The sequence below is a fragment of the Sprattus sprattus genome, assembly GCF_963457725.1.
Source record: "Sprattus sprattus genome assembly, chromosome: 18".
Lineage (NCBI taxonomy): Eukaryota > Metazoa > Chordata > Actinopteri > Clupeiformes > Clupeidae > Sprattus > Sprattus sprattus.
The window spans coordinates 28,919,849-28,939,115 of record NC_137916.1 but is presented as its reverse complement, the minus strand read 5'-3'; the positions used below and the strand labels follow the sequence as shown (position 1 = coordinate 28,939,115).

At 43.7% G+C, this 19,267-nt stretch overlaps 2 protein-coding genes across 2 annotated transcripts; both read right to left on the bottom strand.

Annotated features, from left to right (window-relative positions):
• Positions 1-52: 52 nt before the first annotated feature.
• On the bottom strand, positions 53-17,350 carry tmem184a (transmembrane protein 184a; the record flags this gene model as incomplete). The annotated part of the gene is made up of 9 exons (XM_080856369.1): positions 17,299-17,350; positions 16,710-16,943; positions 11,638-11,803; positions 9,355-9,445; positions 8,727-8,802; positions 7,618-7,709; positions 6,587-6,756; positions 4,984-5,181; positions 53-294 (listed from the first exon to the last, which is right to left on the bottom strand). The coding sequence occupies exons 2-9, from the start codon at positions 16,941-16,943 to the stop codon at positions 53-55; spliced, it is 1,269 nt and encodes a 422-aa protein (XP_080712495.1). The 5' UTR covers positions 17,299-17,350.
• Positions 17,351-18,038: 688 nt separating this feature from the next.
• Positions 18,039-19,149, bottom strand: psmg3 (proteasome (prosome, macropain) assembly chaperone 3). The gene is made up of 3 exons (XM_080856352.1): positions 19,105-19,149; positions 18,473-18,703; positions 18,039-18,275 (listed from the first exon to the last, which is right to left on the bottom strand). The coding sequence occupies exons 1-3, from the start codon at positions 19,126-19,128 to the stop codon at positions 18,123-18,125; spliced, it is 408 nt and encodes a 135-aa protein (XP_080712478.1). The 5' UTR covers positions 19,129-19,149; the 3' UTR covers positions 18,039-18,122.
• Positions 19,150-19,267: the final 118 nt, after the last annotated feature.

Sequence of the window (19,267 nt, the reverse complement as noted above, 5' to 3'; positions counted from 1 at the left end):
CCCCCGGGGGGGCGACGGCTCGTTAGAACTCGTCGTCGGGGGCGACGGCTCGTTAGAACTCGTCGTCGGAGGCTATCAGCATGATCTTGTCTGCCTTCTTGGAGGTCCTGGTGCTGCTGCCCGCCCCGGCCTTGCCGCCGTTCCCTTGGCTGGGCTGGACCACCTCCTGCGTGGACTGCTGGGTGTACTGCTGGTAGGCCGGGGAGAAGTTGTGGATGGCGTCCTGGACCATGTCTCCGGGGTTCATCGTCTCCTTCAGCCCGCTGGAGATGCTGTGCATCGGGGCCAAGTTGTCTAAGAAAATAAAAACAAAGATGGGGACACCAATAATGAGCAAATGTAATAATCAAAAAAACTAAATCAATGGGTTTGTGTTTTAATATGCATGACGTATACCGTGTATGGAAAACTGGGATATTTTATGCCTTGTGAATCACAAAAGACAAGAGTGGTTTTCTTTAGACAATTACCATTCGTTTTCAATTAAATTCATTTTCAATACTATTATGAACCCTGTTCAACGTAACAGCATCAAAATCCCTAAATTGAAACTATTTAACCAGCAGACTACCAACTCTCTATTAACAACAGTCTGAACCTTCAGGCAGCAAGAAGTATGCTTTCAATTATTCGGAGGATTTACATTTAATCCGCTGAGCAAACATGGTGTTTTGTTCATATGCACCCCCTTCTTATCTGTCTCTCACATTTCACATTAACTTCCAGCAAAGACAGTAAATTGACTTTTTCTTGACACATAATATTTGACCTACTTGAAGGAGGTGCTGGGCAAGCGAGACCTAGACACAACAGACAGTTTTCAAGCAGTTCACTTCTTTGGCAAAGTTGCATGGTCCTGTCCCGACATGAGTGCATACAACCTTCACCATCTGTATGGGTATCAATTAATCCCACTAGCACATCTGTATGGGAATCCATCTATCAATCCCACTAGCACATCTGTGTGTGTATCTATCTATCAATCCCACTAGCACGTCTACAAGTGTATCTATCAATCCCACTAGCACGTCTGCATGTGTCATTTTGAACATTCAATAGATGCAATATCAGATAAAGTAAATGAGATGCAACCTGATATGCAGCGGTATAGAAATATCCTTGTGGTGGTATTTGAAGAATGGCACCTGGTGGTCTGCTTATTAAATGTTGTGTGTATGCTCAGTGCAGAGGTCTGGGTGTTTTAGAATCTTTTTCTTGTTCTCGTGTGGAGAGATGTTTTTTTTTTTTTTTTTAAATGTATGTGTGGTGGACAGGCTCCTTTTTTAAAACTGATAGGAAAAAAAAAGAGTTTTCAAAAATAAAGAAATACGTGTAGACAAGGCCACAGACCCAGCTAAAAGCTACACTGGCTGCACTGTCAGATGAGGGGGGAAAAGCTGGTATGATGGTTATGGCGATGACGGGCTCAACACTGCGGTACACCTCCTAATACCGCAGTATAGCGGTGATGCGGTTATTACCACAGCCCTAATGGTAATATTATTTGCTACAGGGGCCTTCAGTTTACTACTATGTACTGTATCTGCCCAGACAGAGAGTCCTGCACTGGCACAGTCAAGATGCTATGTCAACAGACGGATACGCTAAATATACCATGAGTTGTCATATACTCAAGGAGTGATCTAGATTCACAAATTACATTTGTTTATTGTCGTTATGGGCTTTATAACATCCTTTATGTTACAGGTAAGGTAAAGGAGACATGCATTTTTTATTTTGCATTCATGCATTGTCTCTGGTGTTCTGGTGTCAGTTTTGGGAGAACCAAAAAGCCAGTCTGAACACTTTTGACACCTTCAGGGCAAACAGACTTCGATCTTAAAGTTGGAATAGAGGGATGCTACCAAGATTTTAGGTTTTTTAAAGCAGGTAGTTTGAATTCATCCACCAGAGCATGAACTATTTCTGGAGGAACGTAACATGTATTTTTATGAAATAGAAATAGAATAGAAAAGTAATTGCTGAGAGAATAACAACCGCTGACACGGTTTCCACATTTCTATGCAGTCAAAAACAAAAACCACTCTTAAAGAAAAGGTCTTAATACAATCTTCTCTCAGCAATAATCAACTGTCTTCTGTCAGAAGAGAGGAAAATATCCTACTAAGAATATATGCTTCACGAAAAGCACCACAAGGTATTTCACCACAACCAATAAACAAAAATAACAACAACAACAACGAAAATCCCCGCATTTTTAGTCATGTTACTTCGGGACAGACGATAACACAAATAAAAAAAAATAGCACTCATCCGCCAGATATTTCTGGAAAAGCTGTGGAGTACTTCTGCCGTGGCGGCGACACGTCCATTTACGTTGAGAGCAGAGCGGAGCGGAGAGGAGAGGAGAGGAACACCGACCTCACGCTAACCTTTCCATTCTGCTCACCTCTGTGAACACACTTTGCCCACGGGCATATCCGCTGCATGACCCAACACACAACACACACACACATGCCTGGGACAGAATCAACATCAACTGCAGTCCCCATCCTCAGACACACAGACACACACACACACACACACACACAGACACACACACACACAGACGCTCCTGCTCTCTGATGTGCAAACTGAACAGATTCGTCCACTTGGTTTGTTTATTACCGGCAGGAACATTCATGCTCAGCAAGCAACAAGGGGAGTTATCCATCGTTAGACATTCCTCTCTTCTCTTCCTCTTTCTTTCTCTCTCTGTCTCTCTCTCTCTCTCTCTCCTGTACTCCCCAAGCCTTCTCATTATTTATCTCCTCTTCCTCTTCTGTCCCATAAAAAACTCATCAGCCCATCAGCAGGGGCTCTACATTAGGCAGGTTACTGAGCTCGTCTCTCGGTGGTGGTAGTGTCCATTTCCCCGGTTGATGGATGAGAGCGGGGGAGAGAGAGGGAGCAGAGGAGGCAGTGGAGGAATGCCCTCGGAAGACCTCCATCTCCCTGCTCACCCCAAGGGGCTCAAAACACACACAGCTGCCTATCATGTCCTCTGGGCCCTACGGCTTGGCCCTGTGTAGCCAGGAACACACACACACACACAGTGACACACACACACACACACAGTGACACACACACACAGTGACACTCACACACACACACACAGAGTGACACACACACACACACAGAGTGACACACAAACACACACAGAGTGACACACACACACACACACACAGTGACACACAAAGACACACAGAGTGACACACACACACACACACACACACACACACACACACACACACAGTGACACACACACACACACACACACAGTAATCCCTGTGATTGACCTGTTGAACAGGATACTGTCTGTTTCTGGGTCAGTGGCAGGGCAGACTGTGCCAACCTGGTGAGTCAGGTCGGGTCGGAGGATCTAAGCCACAGCTTTAGAACACACACACCTTCTTGAGCTCTTCCTTACGGCTGGCCAGCCTCCCTCCGACCTCGATGCAAGACAAGGCGTCGACTGACTTGGCCCAAGCAACGGTAGGGGAGCCCCTGCAATTACCATCATAACTGGAGCTTTCTCCAGTAGCATCACGTAGCAATTTGTTTTACACGTACATGCAGCCTCACTTGAAGCATCCCTTGCCAGTATTTAACAGAGGAGGCTATGAAAGCCAGTATTCTACTGTGAGTGCAAATTAGATTCAAAAAGGCAGAAAGCCCACAAAGAAAGCCCCCCTCACTTCAAGTCTTTCAGCTTAGCTTCGTCTGGACCTTGCCGGAATCATAATAGAAAATCTAATGCTTGTTTAACATTCAGTGGCAACCGCTGATATTAGTGCTGAAAATTGGACACAAATGAAATTTACATTTTCTGTGCGCAGGCCTGAAAAGTGCCAAGCGCAGAATATCACTGATTCATTTTGTCAGGAGAAGAGCCTTTGATCACAAGAGAAAGAAAAAAGGAAAAAAAAAAAAGACAGGAATGTTCAGTCAAACAGAATGAAAGATGAAAACACTTCAATTCCTTCCGAGGAAAAAAAAACCCCAACCTTTTTTCGTTTCTGTCTATGTCCCAAACCTACGGTTATTGAGGCTTTCAAAATGAAACAAAGACAAGAAAAATTGAGATCTTCCATAAGCTTTGTCATTTTCGTGAGAGAAACCACAGCTGAGGGGAGACCACAGACCTCCCCAGTTACTCAGTAAACAGGCGACCATAGGATTCTCACGTCTTTCCAGCAGGCCGTGGACTTTCAAGTGCCTCTTGTGGTCGGTGAGATCCACACGATGGAATGGGAGAGGCCCTAATGAGCTTCCTGCCTCTCCTCGTGTTGAGCCTATTTACCAGGCTGTGCTTACAGAGATCTCTTGCTACTTTCAAAATGTCTCCCTTCTCACCCTTCCCATTCACACCGGCACAGCGGGAGAGGTCTCCTAAGACTCCATGTGTGCTTCATATATAATAACAACAAAAAAATTTATGAAGATTTAGATTCTTGGAGTTCTTGGTGTGTGAAAATGTTGCAAGTACTTCATTTATTTAGCATTTGGCATATGCTAAACCTATCAGCAGCAGACTACTGTGCAATGCTGTATTTTCACACACACACAACAGATTTAGCCGAGCCTACCATCTCTCTGGGCGTGCGGTGTGATCATGTCTCTGAGGTATCACACAACATGTACAATCCTATTTCTATACCTTCACAGTTTTATCTTCACCGTTTTCCATATTCCCTTGGATGTCAGTGAAAAGTCACTTCACCTCATGTAGGAGTGAAACTACTTCAACTGTCATCAGTCCATATCCCTCGTCCGGGACATATATTTATTTTGTAGGGTATGTTTACATTTGATTTAAATTAAACCTTGTTTTACTACATTCCTTTTACTTACATGATGCTATTGCTGAGGTCTTCTAGAATATATAATCAGATATTCCATTTGTTTTTAGTTAAGGGAAATGTACAAAAACATGAAGGCATGTCAGACAACTAGGCTCGTGTGACTTTCCCAAACACGTACCTGGGGCGTCGCTGAGCTTCGTCTGGTAGACGCTGTCGGTGAAGGCGTAGCGGAGGGCGATGGCAGCGAAGAACATCTCGATGCAGGTGATGAAGTTCTGCCATCCGGCCGCCACGGTGCCCGCCCCGACCTCATGCCCGTCGATCATCAGCGCATGTGGGATGACACCACACCGCTCAAGGATGGCCAAGACCATGCCTAGGGGAGGGAAACGAACGTCAACACACACAGAACTCAAAACCATGCCTAGGGGAGGGAAACGAACATCATCATCACACAGAACTTACTCTCTCCAGTGAACACAGTCAGTCTTAAAATGCCTTTTTTAAGTTGTTAAGCCATTATCACTCTGTTATGTTTGATATATATGTTAATGCCTTTTTTAAGTTGTTTAGCCATTATCACTCTGGCAGGTGAACTGCCAATGGAAACTAGCCTTTTGGCTACAATTGTGTACATTTACATTTTAATGTTTATTAATGGACACTGTCCCTCTTCAACAAATAAACAAACTGAAACTGAAGGAATGTTCTACAAAGCTTAATCTGACCTTCATTTGCTCAGTTCAGTTGTTGGCTTTAGTTGTTGTCCTTCACTGTATAATGCTGTGTTTTTTAAGGTGACACATGTTACTGAAACTTTCTATACTGTCACTTAAAAGACCATTACTATCCCACTATCCTTACAATCACATTACTATCATTTTATTACACATTTTTCCTACTGATTTACATACAAAAAAATCTAATGTTTAGTTTTTTTTAAAGCCTAAGAAATAAGAAGAGAGAACAAGTCACAGCAAAGCTATCTGTAGAAATCAATATGCTACCAGAATGCAGTTGAATCCAAACTGTTAAATATTAACTGACCTAAAAACACTTGTTACTTTGTACCAAGTCTGATAAGGTTTGGGGCTTCCTCTGTCGGTACCAGCGTTTGTAGGTCTAAAGTTTTTCAGTGTCGGCAAAATCGATAATAAATGATCTTTCTTCCTATCACGTTGAGCAAACAGTTTAGTTGACTGTGTAGTCAGTCAGTCTTGCATTCTGCACTTCTTACCTCATTACATTATTATCATTTTAAATAAAGCGCTATAATGTATACATTATATAGCTATAATGTATATATAATAAAGCTATATATATAAATTTGGACCATTATAAAATGCAACGTTTGCAAAAGTAATGCAGTAATGAGGTAATTAACTGACAATCGATTTTAAATAGTTATGTTTTCCACTTTCCATTAAAGTAACATCCTGCTATTTCTTCCGATTTTCCCATTTTACATTTTCCCAGTTTCCCATTACATTTTACATTCTACTTTCTATTTTACATTACACTTTCTGACTGTTGATCCAAAATGCTTAAAATGAATGGTTAAAATACTATTTTGAGATTTACTGTCACACGTATATTCTAACAGACAGTCCTAGAGTCAGATTCAGTTTCCTCCACCTGGTAGACAAGTGAGCAACACCTTTAAAATATGACTGTTGAATGTTGTTTGCCTGCTTTGGGGTAAAACCATTAATATATAACAATGTGAGGCAGCAGCCTCTTGCACACATGCAGGGAGAGCCTGTAAACACAGACACACACACCTTGCCAGAAGGAGAGGAAGATGACGGATTTAATGGTCAGGAACTTGAGCACGGGCTCGTAGGGGCGCAGCAGGTCACTGGTGGCGAAGAAGAAGAGGAAGAGCGCGTACAGCGACAGGCTGACGGAGAAGTTGTAGATGATGGTGATGTAGAGGTACCCTCCATTCACGCTGCAGAGAGGGGAAAAGAGAGAGGGAGAGGGAGAGAGAGAGAGAGGGGGAAGGGAGAGAGGGAAGGGAGACAGACACAGAGAGAGAGAGAGAGAGAGAAAGAGAGAAAGAGAGAGAGAGAGCGAGAGGGAGGGAAGGGAGACAGACAGAGAGAGAGAGAGAGAGAGAGAGAGAGAGAGAGAGAAAGAGAGAGAGAGAGCGAGAGGGAGGGAAGGGAGACAGACAGAGAGAGAGAGAGAGAGAGAGAGAGAGAGAGAGAGAGAGAAGAGAGAGAGAGAGCGAGAGGGAGGGAAGGGAGACGGACAGAGAGAGAGAGAGAGAGAGAGAGAGCGAGAGGGAGGGAAGAGAGACAGACAGAGAGAGAGAGAGAGGAAATGGCATAAAACATTTACATCAACCTTTAGTGGCATCCACCTTCAAAGTTCACAGGGACAGGCGACAGGGAGCGTACGCAGCCCATCGACGGCTCTACAGTCTCCTGTCATGTCTCAGCCCTCCTGAAAGCGCTGGAGGAGCGCTCGAGGCACACGCCACGGCCCAGCACGGCCCAGCCCGGCACACACACCCCCATCACTACTCACACGGGCCCCCCTGTGATGTGCTCAACACTCCTAAAATAGCCCATCTGTGACCTTTACGTCTCTGTAGCATTGGCCAGTAATGGAGACATGAATACAAATGTTCAGTCTAACCCTTAAGTGTGTGTGTGTGTGTGTGTGTGTGTGTGTGTGTGTGTGTGTGTGTGTGTGTGTGTACCCCTTAAGAAAGAGCGCAGCATGGGTACCCATGACAGAAAAAAATGAAAGAGTTGGATGGTGAAGTGAAGTGAAGTGGAGTGAAAATGAAAATGGGTTTGCTCACTTAAAGTCCCCGTCGTGGTACTTGCCGAAGGCTTGTAAGAGGATGGTGATGACGGCCATGATTGGTTTCACCACACAGAACTGAAGGGTGGCCTGAATGACAACAGTGAGGAGAGAGAGAGAGGGAAGGAGGGGGGGTGGGGGGGGGGGGATGAGTCAGTGAGGAGAATAATGATGACTTTTTGAGCTGCCTGTGTCCATGCTGTCTCCGCGTCCATAGCTCCAAACTGTGAGGACGTCGTCTCAGGCGTGCTTACAGGCATTTCAAACAAATTGGTTCTTCATGTGGCGGCTAACATAACAGAACTGAAGAAGGTGTAACAATGGCGTACTGAAGTTAAGCTATTACTGAGATACAGATGAGCACCCAGCTCTGATGACTATAGACCTCTCGAAAGAATGGTTTAACAATGGTAATGTGATGTAATGGCGCTTTGATAACAGCATTTTTTTTTAGTCTCGTGTCCGCGGCGAATATCAGCTTGTAATCAAAACCGCCTCGGTTCATTTCAGCCTGCTATGAGAAAAAGATGGTATGGTGCAGCACTGGAAAAAACATTCCACGTAGGCATCTCGGCGCAGAAAGGCACATGTTTATCTGTTTTCATGCCATTAAATGTTCATTTCACAGCCTGCACTTGGTTTTTGAGGGGCACTGCTCTTCAATCCAATTTCCACTGGTGTTAGACTGGCTCTGTGCAGTCTCCCCAGACAGAAGGTAGACAACACCTGCCTGACACTTCAGATTATTTAATAGTGTTGACAAGTAACTGCCTTTTTCACCTAGTCTGAATTCCTTTCACTCTCCTCTCTCTTTATTACTGAATGAATAAAGAATCTCTATACAAAAAAAAAGACTCTTCAAGAAAAATGTGGGCAGACAATTTCTAAGCCTGTCAGTCGGCCAAAACCGACTGACTTCAGTTCTCCTTCAAACTGTCAAAATGAGAGGGGGAAACAACAACACCACCACCACAATAAGAAGAAAGAAACTTTGTTTGAACTTTCAGTCAATGTCTCGAGGTGTTTCATTAAAGCAAAAGAAAGGAGAAGAATAGCAAATGCTGCTTTTCTGAAGAGCTGGGGTGATGTTTTAGAGGAGGGGCCTACCTGTTTGCAGAACCGGAGGAAGCCAATGGAATAAGTGATTCCCACCAAACAGCAGGTGCCGTACATGCAGCTCGACCTACAAGCAACAGGGTTGTAACACACAACATCAGATACACAGTTAAACAGCATCTTAAAAGTTTAAATTATTTATTTGTATTAATTAATGCCTAATTTAAATTATAATTATTATGATTATAAAAATACAAATTCTACTTGTTTGGCATTAACAAGTCACTCCAATTTAACCCAAGAAAGAGGAGTAATGTTTTCTTCCTTGTCATGCATCTTGATTGGCCAGATACTCTACGTATAAAGCCTATTTTGCATGAGGTAGATAAGGAGATAAGGTGTCTGTCTTGTCTGTCGTAACAGGGCTGATCCCTACAGGTTGAATGCCACTACACTGTTCTTCCTCTCTTAAATCAAACGGCGACATTGTGACGTGCAGTGATACAAATATCATGGGTGTGGCATTTCCTTGTGTAGCTGCGGTAGAGTGTGTGTGTGTGTGTGTGTGCGTGTGTGCGTGTGTGTGTGTGAACAGACTCACAGGCCAGGGTGACACGTTAGGCCTGCACAGTCTGTGGACTCAACAGGAAACAGGAAACAGGAAACAGGGGACACTTACTGAATGAACTTCCCTCGGATCTCCGCCATGATGGCACTCTCTCCCCCCAGGTACTCAAAGGACAGGCTCAAGAAGTTGTAGATGACAAACGCTAATATGGAAGAGAAAACAGGAGTGAAGTATTGAGACATGTTGCATACAAAATCAGAATCAGAATCAGAATTCTTTTAATGGCCAAGTATATTCACACAAACAGGAAATTGACTTGGTGTGGTTGGTGCATAAGACATAACACATAACATAACAACAAAAAAGCATAAACAAGAACAAAGGACAAATGTTTTTTAAGATAATAATAAATAATTTGGGCACATGAAGGGCAAGTTAGTTTGAGTACGTAAACCCAGAGCCAGTGTGATGCAGGGAGCTTGTTTGTGAGCCCAACTGCCGTGGGGAAAAAACTGTTCAGGTGGCGAGAAGTTTTGGTCTTAATAGCCCGGAACCTTCTGCCGGATGGGAGACTCGGAAATAGGTGGTGACATACGGTAAGCTATGCAATTCAAACAGCAGGAAGAAGCACACATTGGAGCGCCATTGGAAACAGTGAACGTAGCAGGTGCCACAGAACTCTCCTATGGTAACACCAATCAGGGTTCATTATGCTTTGCAGCCCGGGGTTATCCGCCGTTAGGCCTTCAGTGCTATTTTTAGGAAGGCTTAAATGAAGCTCGAGGAGAATCCACGCACGGCTATATACTGATAAAGACTCGTTTCGAAAAATGGTCTGCTTGGGCTCAAGATAGCATTTTTGGATCATCACTGCTTTACTGAAACTCACCTAGCAGTAAAGCAGTAAATCACAGGAGCACATTTTCCACAGTTTTTTTTTTTTTTACCCCCTTCTTTCCTTCCTTCCAGCTCTCCACTTAAACAAATCCTTCTTAATCTGTTTAGTTTGTGATTCAGTTCTGGGCTTGTTCCACTACACCTATTCCTGACTGTGACAGGGCAATAATTCTGGTGGAGAAGCAAAATAATTTTGAGTGAGAACGAAAAAAAGGAAACTGTACTGAAGATGAAAAATAAGCCCCCCAATGTTTGAATTAAAAACTACAAGTCTTTTAAATGCCAAACTCTAAAAGAACATGTCAAACTATCTTTTTTCAATGTCAGTGACAGTGTCTAACATGATACATTTTTAAATCTACTTTTGCAGATGTCAACCACTGAAGAAAGCGGACATAATATTCCTAACTTTTAAAACTCACAGACATCCTTTTAGAAGACTGTCTTGAATTAAAATAATAAGCAACCACAGTACCCTTCAGAATTTCCTAAGTTCTAAGTAACATACCACAAAGTATTTGTCAGAATTAATGAGATTCAGAAACTTCTTTTGAAACTCTGAAGCCCGGTGTGACAGGCTAAGCAGGTCACTTCCTGTTGGCTCAGGCTGTTTTTCAAGTGTGACGGTATTGTCATTCCTATTCATCTCTACGGCAGTGCACGTCAGTAATGACAAAATGGCCCTCCCCTTCCCCATCCTGAAATGACTGACAGAACCTGACTTCACACAGAACAAAAATTCTGAATGCGTTTCAATCAACTGTGTTGACTGGTAGGGGGAAACTTAGAACATTAACTTTAAATGACCTCAGCGAAACACTCTCAGTGCAGTGTACCCTGTAAGAAGAGACGGTAAATTGTAGCTTAACACCTAGCATCAGGTAGAAAGCCTTAAGGTGTGAAAAGTGACACAGGTCTTAGAAGTCCCTTGGGAAGGTGGGGGGGGACAAACAGGTTGGGTCGGTCCTACTGTCTGCACGGCCCTCTTGTTTTCAACTGCTAAATGATACTGGCCGCCCCTCCGCCCCTCCGCCCCTCCGCCTCTCAGCTCAGTTCTCTCATTCCGCCCCTGCTATTACGCTCTAGACATGGCTGCTCTCTGTGGCAACTAGTCTGCTTGTCAGGTCTAGTTTGTTGTGCACACAATCGTGTGGTCCAGCGGATTAACTGGTATAATATGGTGCGAGAAATGATAACATCTCGAGTTCCACTCCCATGGGGCAACGATGCTATCCAAACACCGTGTTCCAACTGCACTGTGGGTAACGTTAGCTTAGAGTAGAAAAAAAAACGCACTCTCAAGCTTTTCTCATTGCCATTTCATTTAGACCAGTTTATTCACACACGCGTTTCGGCCTAAGCCATCGACTGTGTGTAGAGTGGGAACTTGAGCTTCAAGTGGTGTGAGGAGGATGAAATGGTGTTTCTGAGGGCTGGCTAATGATGTCTGAGACTGGTGAAAGATGCCGGGGTGTGGCGGCGGCGGGGTTACTTTACCTTCGTAACAGTCCCGAACGGAGTCAAAGTAAACGTAATACTGGTCGTTGCTGATGAAGAGGAGGCTGAGCCACGAGTCGAAGGCGTAGATGGGCACGATGAAGAGGATGCGGATGATGTAGCGCTGCTCGTTAGGCCTGGTGTATGATCTCAGGTGGGAGTAGATCTGGGAGACCAAAAAAAAAAGGGCAGAGAGGAAAAGGAAGATAGATCAGTTATGGTTGAGATGAAACAGAGATCATTAAAAGAACTTTTTTTGAAAAAAAAAAATCGCCTTGAGAGAGAGAGAGAGAGAGAGAGAAAGAGAGAGAGAGAGAGAGAGGTAGAGAGATAGACAGAGAGAGAGAGGAAGATAGAGAGAGACAGAGAGTGAGAGAGAGAGAGAGAGGAAGAGAGATAGACAGAGAGAGAGAGGAAGATAGAGAGAGAGGAAGATAGAGAGAGAGAGAGAGAAAGAGAGAGAAAGAGAGAGAGGAAGAGAGAGCGCGAGAGAGAGGAAGAGAGAGAGAGAGAGAGAGAGGAAGATAGAGAGAGAGAGGGAGACAGCGTCGCTGCTTTAACCTAGAAAACCGCCCGTGATAAATTATTAAGTTGCGTCTGTGAGCAGTTTAAAGGCAATGCATCCAAGGGGATTGACTGAAACAGGGCTATGAATATAACACCGTCTTCTGGAATTTTTCCAAAGGCAACGTTTGGGCCTAAACACAGGAATCAGCCAGGTCTGTGATAAGAAGGGGAAAAGGACGAATTAATATTAAAATGTATTATGGACAGAAAACTGCCGACAGGGGGTCAAGAGGTGACCTGATCGGGGCTGGTGGAAGACGGAGAATATGCAAATAGAAATCCAACTGTGCAGTAATGGAGTAATCAGGTTTTTTATTTGGCTACTGTATCACAGATTGGAGTATAAAAATGAGGCCCATTTTATGCACACAGTAAGCCGTTATGCCTTTTCTTTTCCCCTCCCGAGACAGTTGGGCGAGACAGCTGTCAGCTGCTCCTGCATCTCTCTCGCGCACACCGAGGGGTCATATAAGAGGAATCCCAACACAAAAACAAGTGTTTTCTCTAATCACACTAACAAGCTGACATAATCGTTGTCATTTCGCGGAAAAATTGATTTGGAACTGCACGATGATATTCCAGAACCACTTCAAGCTAATTGCTGCCGCTAATCTTCTGGGACAGGGTTCAAAAGAAAGTCAATCTAATAGAGAAAAGACAATCCGAGCACTAACTCTTCGAACATACTAAAATAGACACACATGACGGAACATGATTATGAAAGTCCGTCATGACATCCATCTCTTGTATAACATCTTTCACCAGACAGTCCCATTTCTGTGGTGACGTTATTTAGGGGTTCTATTTGATTTCCTGACGGATAAAAATAGGCCACTATATGGCCTCTCCTGGTATCCCCGCTCCGCCCGGGCCAGCTAACTCCCATGCAATGTGATTAAATGGCCATTAGGACCGTTGCAGGGTGAGGGTGGAGGTGTGATCTATGTGGCGCTGCAGGGAGCTGGGGGTGCAACTGGCTGCAGACGGATGTCCTCCATTTCGTCTGAATTAAAGTGGTTAAAAAAAAAAAAAAATACACTCCAGGCTCCACAATGCTGACCTGACAGAGTGAAGGGCTGGGAGGGAGGGAAGGAGCCGCACTAAAGATAATAGCTTTGAGGCCTGACTCAAAACATTGCAGCTAGCAGAGGCAGCCTCCGCGCCAAGTCTGACGGAAGCTAATTTCAGCTGGTTGGGCTCACAGCCTGGTTCTGGCTGGGTCCGGTGACATTCCGCTGCCGGACAGCTGGGAGAAATGAAACGCTCCAGCGGCTTTGGCGAAGAGCTCCCGTGGAGAGTCAGCGAGGCTGAGAGTGGAGATAGCAGTGGTGTTTTGCCGAGCCCCTCTCTTTGCAATGCACACAAGAGTCGGCGTGACGCATTGAAAGTAAGGCGGCTCCGGTGCAAACTAGGCTGCGTTTCCTTTCTATGTGACTAAATTAGAGCGTGCACTGACCACAAAAGTGTGTGAGAGAGAGAGAGAGAGAGAGAGAGAGACAGAGAGAGAGAGAGAGAGAGAGAGAGAGAGAGAGAGAGGGACAGGGGCCAACCGAGTTGAGAGGACCCCAGGGGCTCGTCTCGTGACACGCAGTGAGAAGCTGCTTTGGTCTCCATTTCCGTCCAAACAAAAACTGCACACTTCCTCTAACAAAAACACACCACCTGCACCTCCATCATCATCATTACTTCGATCAGGCATAATACCAAAGGCACACACAACGGGCATGTTTTCTTTTCTGCAAGGCTTCTTGAAGGAGCTCAGGGGTAGAATACTAACGATAACCGCCCCCCCCCGAACCACCCTGGGGTTGGCTTTATCCCTGGCAGATTTACATACGCCTCCCTTATGCGACCTCGCTGCTGTTACTGAGGAGGAGGGAGCCTGTTTACCATGCACCACACAGAGGCAGAGGCAGGCTGACAGACCATTCTCCAGGTAGATTGAGGAGCGAGGGACAAGGCATTATCTAACTTGAGAGTAATAATTACGACGAGGGGGAGTGGAGGGCCTGCAGATAGAGAGACCTGGCTGTGTCATCCTCAGACGCCGCTAAAAGTAAGCCAATTCAGTTTGGCGCCCTTGTCTCCCTTCAGGGCCCCCCCCCCCCAATTTTCTCTTCAATATGCCGGGGAAGGAACGGCATTCTTCGCAGGCAATCAAAAAGTGTCCTCCAGGTGCTCTGCGGAGCAGCACAGAGAGAGGGAAATCAGTGGTGAAAAATCTTTCCTTTCCTGGGCACCCCTTCACCGCCACTGACGTAGTCCTGGCAGCTCTCGGTTACATAACCCATGGAGGCACACTGCGTGGATAACCTTAGCTCAGAGTTCCCTAAAGGGGTTACACACTGCACAAGAAAACTGTAACTAACGCTGCTTTTTAGCATTTCTGCTGAATTGCATTTCTTCACACTGGTGAATAACTGGTGAATAACTCCCTATGTACTGGAAGATGAGCTTTGGCAAAGATCACAAAATTGCCTTAATTTACGTTACAAAATACCTCTTCATCCATCTTCCCATTCCCATATGCTCTCAATTCCAGCTGGCATGTAACAGTCAGGCCTTCATCATTTCCCATGTTCATTATGAGGCCCTAGCAATAGATTCCTATGAATGTAATCTACACTTCTGCATCGTCACACGTTTAAACTGTGACACAAACAAAGGGTGTTGGCAGCCATCATTTTACCATTTTTAGTGCAGACTACTTTCCCCCAAAGAAGAGGGAGTACTGCTGGGATCACCCACAGAAACGTGTTCAAGACATTAATTATTCACATTATAAGTGGTCACACTTGCATGGCAGGAAACCAGTTAACTGCCATTATATGTGAGAGTTATCATTTTGAATATTTGTTTCCTTTTGGAACAAAACAAGTTTCTAATGGTATTTTAACGATTCTTTAAATGCAACTTCCTGAACTGCTACAAACCTTAGGTTTGAATAGCAGGGTAACATAATATTGACATAACGTATGAGCTCACACTGAACACAAACCTGTGCCCTTAGGTTTATGTTTCTCATTGTGTTGTGTGTGATGTGTGTGTGTGGTGTGTGTGTGTGTGTGTGTGCGCGTGCATGTGTGTGTGTGTGTGTGTGTGTGTGTGTGTGTGTGTGCGTCAAAGGAAACAATCAAAGTAAAGGTCAGGAGAAACAAAATGAAAACATTTCCCATCTATAAAATGAAAGGCCACAAAAAAAGTACAGCACAAATTGTTGAATAACAATGTTACGGATTCATAACATGCCACACACCATTCCAACTCAACTGGAGAGGTTGAAGAAGAAACAACAGAAAGGAGCCAACTGTCAACTCCAAAAGAAATATTAAACACATCTTCATCTGGTACCTTTGACTCAAATTCAATTTCATACGGCAGATGCACAGGGGAGTCAAAGGTAAACAACTCTGTTCAGAGAACAGGAGATACGCTGCACTTAAAGGCAGATCCAGAACTGCATATAAAACCATAAAACAAGACATGCCCCAGTTGGGTTGATAGCTGAGGCTTGAGCAAGACACAGTGCAAACACTCAAATGCATTCAGGAGAGATAACATGAAGGTAATCGTTGAGATAACTGTAATACTTGACATATCACAAAATAGAACATTTTTCCAATTTAAAAAATAAAAAGATAGCAAAAAGATAGTAAAAGTTTCTGTTGTCTAACGCATGGGGGAGAGAGATGATGCTACTTGTTCCAGCCAAAATAAAATCATTTTCCTATGTGAGATTAGTATAAGAAATCCCTCTCCGTCTTTCTAATCAATAACTGCTTTGTTTGCATTCCGCTCTTATCGGCTGCTGCAGTCCCACACCATTCAACTCTGCAGACTATTTCAGGTTGTCAAGGACAGTTGGTCATGCTCTCATCATACTAATGGGCTTCTGTTATAAAACAAAGAAAAACAGCGGCGACCCAAGGAAAAAAACCTGTTTTGAAGTCGCATTCATCATCCAGAAGGACGGTCAGGACCACCTGCAGTAGTGGTCTGCCCTGTTACTGATCATGTTTAAACAGAAACACACTCACGCCATACAATAGCTGAAAGAATGCATATCTTTGGGCCAAGGCAGAGGGACACCTAAAAGGCAACGGTGAAACTCTCAAACACAGAGCTCTGATTACCCTCCGCCCATTTGCCTTTATTTGCCTGAGCTGTGAGTGTGAGATGACTATACCTCACTGGGCTCCACCCAAACTACACTGATTTGTTTTCAGAGGGGCCTCATTCTCCTAGTCTTCCACATTGGGCCTATATTGCTAAAACACATCGGATTGTCCTCTATGACACACGTGAGCCTGTGTGGAGTGTTGCCAGGAAAAATTAAACAATACGATTTTACAGCTGGAGGTTATGAATGAGATAGAAGAGTGATTGTGAAAGGCCCTCAAGGAAGGAAGGGCAGAAAATAAGCAAATATTAGACCATAAAAGCTGGCATAGTTAAAAGGAACGGGTGGTCAATCGACAGATACCGAAGATATAATTTAAGCTTACCTGATGACAAGTGATAAGCAGTGCCGACCACACAAAGATCCCAGAGAGAGCTTGAGCAGCGGTAGTGTTCAAGAAGATCTCATGCTGAATGATTGTACCATTCTCGGATGTGATCAATGTCATGTTAGACTTATCGTTCATGCCTGGCACAATTGACGAAGCACGTAAAAGTGCCTCTGTGTTGTTGACTGAATCCAGCAGTGTAGTGTTCATCACCTCATAAGACATGTTCATCTGGAAACAGGAAATTAGGCTTTAGAGGGACTTATAAAACGTATATAGACTGGCCCTTAGGCCATAACACACAAGCCTACACACAAAGCACACGTCAACTTTCATTTTTACTATTTCAGGTTCCTTAATTTACAGGCATTTCCTACCTGACCTTTCCGACCAACATTTCATTGACCGGAACTGTCAACAGGTAGACTCATCTCATTTAAGTCGTAGGCTAGCCTAAACTTCATGCGGTGTAGGATAAGCCAAAGATGCACACCTACATTTGTAAATTTGTAATTTCTTAGCGATGCTTGATTTTAAAACAGTGCCGTAGCATATCACATAGGATCATTCAATCGCAGTCACTTACCTTTACGTCCTGACGACAAACTCGTTGTTCGCGATTAGATTGCCTACTTCGAACGGCAGTTTTCTGCGTTAAACTAAGAATAAAAATAGAAATAATCCCAAACTGGAGTTTAAACGCGAGAAAAGAAACAAATGCATTACCCCAAAATATTAAGTAAGCAGTAGGCCTATAGCCAAGAAAACCACACACTAGGTTGTAAACTACTTTCGGAATAAGTGAGGTTGCCAATAGCCATAGGTGAAATGGCTTCCAGTACTGATGCGACTGTCAGCACTTCCTCGTTGTCAGGTAGGCTATTCAAGAAGGTCGAAGTCCACATGAACTCTGTTGTAGATCCAGTTAATTAATTTCCTGTCGACTATAGACAACTTCATAAACATATTTTGATGGCAATTGTAGCTCTAGTCCATTAACAGGTTAATGTCTTAAACTTTGTTGACGTCTAAACATTGAGCAGGTGCACAACAGATGACTGACGCCCATATCATGTGACTTGTACTTAGCCTTCATCGTGTGACGTCACTGACACAAGCAACACCTGCCAGTGCCAACATCTAGGTAGGTTTACCGGACTACATCAAGGTGGGGTTACCGGACTACATCAACCATTGACCACAACATACACAATTATATAATGAAAAGTATATTTTATTTCACATGTGAAAGTACACAAAATAAATTACAGTACAAACATGAACTGTATTTATAACTTATTGTTGTTTTTCATAGAAAATCTACCTAGGCATAGATTAAGCTCAGCCTAAGAGGCCACTGAAATAGTTTTCAAAGAAGACAAGTCTCAGGGTAAGTAGAGTGCATTACAGTCACCAAACTTGGCAGGTTTTGATTAGCTCTTTCATAATCTTAATTGATTCAATCGAGCTATCTTTCAGGGCCAGTCCAAGAAGCACAGGCCTATTCCCTGACTCTTGTGAGACAAAGCTTGCAAGGTGCTTGGCACAGACGTGGGTCAAAGTCTGTTGGAACAAGAAAAACAGCTACATTAGGTATATTTATACCGTTACATTAGGCACATAGTTTCCCCCTACCCTGTGCTTTCCAGAACTATACGCCAAAACAATACATTGATACATTATACCGCCAAATGGCAACAGTGACAGAAAGTAAGCAATGAATATGTAGGGGTACACGGGCCAACTGAAACGTAGCGTACCTCATCTTTTCCCAGCAGAACTTTGGTTGTATACATGGGTTTGCTGATATCACCAGTTTTGGAGTCAGGAGTTATTGATATCAATGATCCGATCTTCCCATACTGTGTAAGAACTACGAATATGTAATTGCTGAACTCTGTGCAAACAACTTGGGTGGACACGCCGCCGATGGTCTTCTCTGCCTGTTTTGATTTGATCAGTGGTTGGGCATTCATGATAGCTAAGGTTATCTGTAAGAAAAGATGCAAGTCAGGGTAATGTCTATAGGCTTTTGCAGTTTCAGTCATTCATTTATTCTATTTTTGCCTGACAGGAACCATGACTTAAGTTAAATGTGTAACGGAATAATAATGTAATCAATGACATTTTCCGTTAACATATTAACGTTAACTGACTCACACTATCATACAAAAATATTTGCAAATAAACCACTGCACGCTTTGCTGAGGGAAGCTAAGTTAACGTTAAACCATGCTAACCTTAGCTGTTTGATAAAACGGATGGTAAATAAATTCCGAGGATACGACGACTAATGTGTCTCTAAACAGGAGCAATAACAACTGATTAAGTACAACAAAAGAGTCTTTTCAGACGATCATTAAGACTCTGGTGACTTTTAAAAATAACTAACATGCGTAAGCAATGTTGGTTTCATCAAAGATTACTTCCTTCCTTTTCTCGCACATGCGCAATACCTTAAAGGGGCATAGACTATTTTCTGACCCGCTCAAGGACTCCTCATTCTTGCTGCACCAATCGTCCGTTGATAAATATATACTGTCTGGCTTAAAACA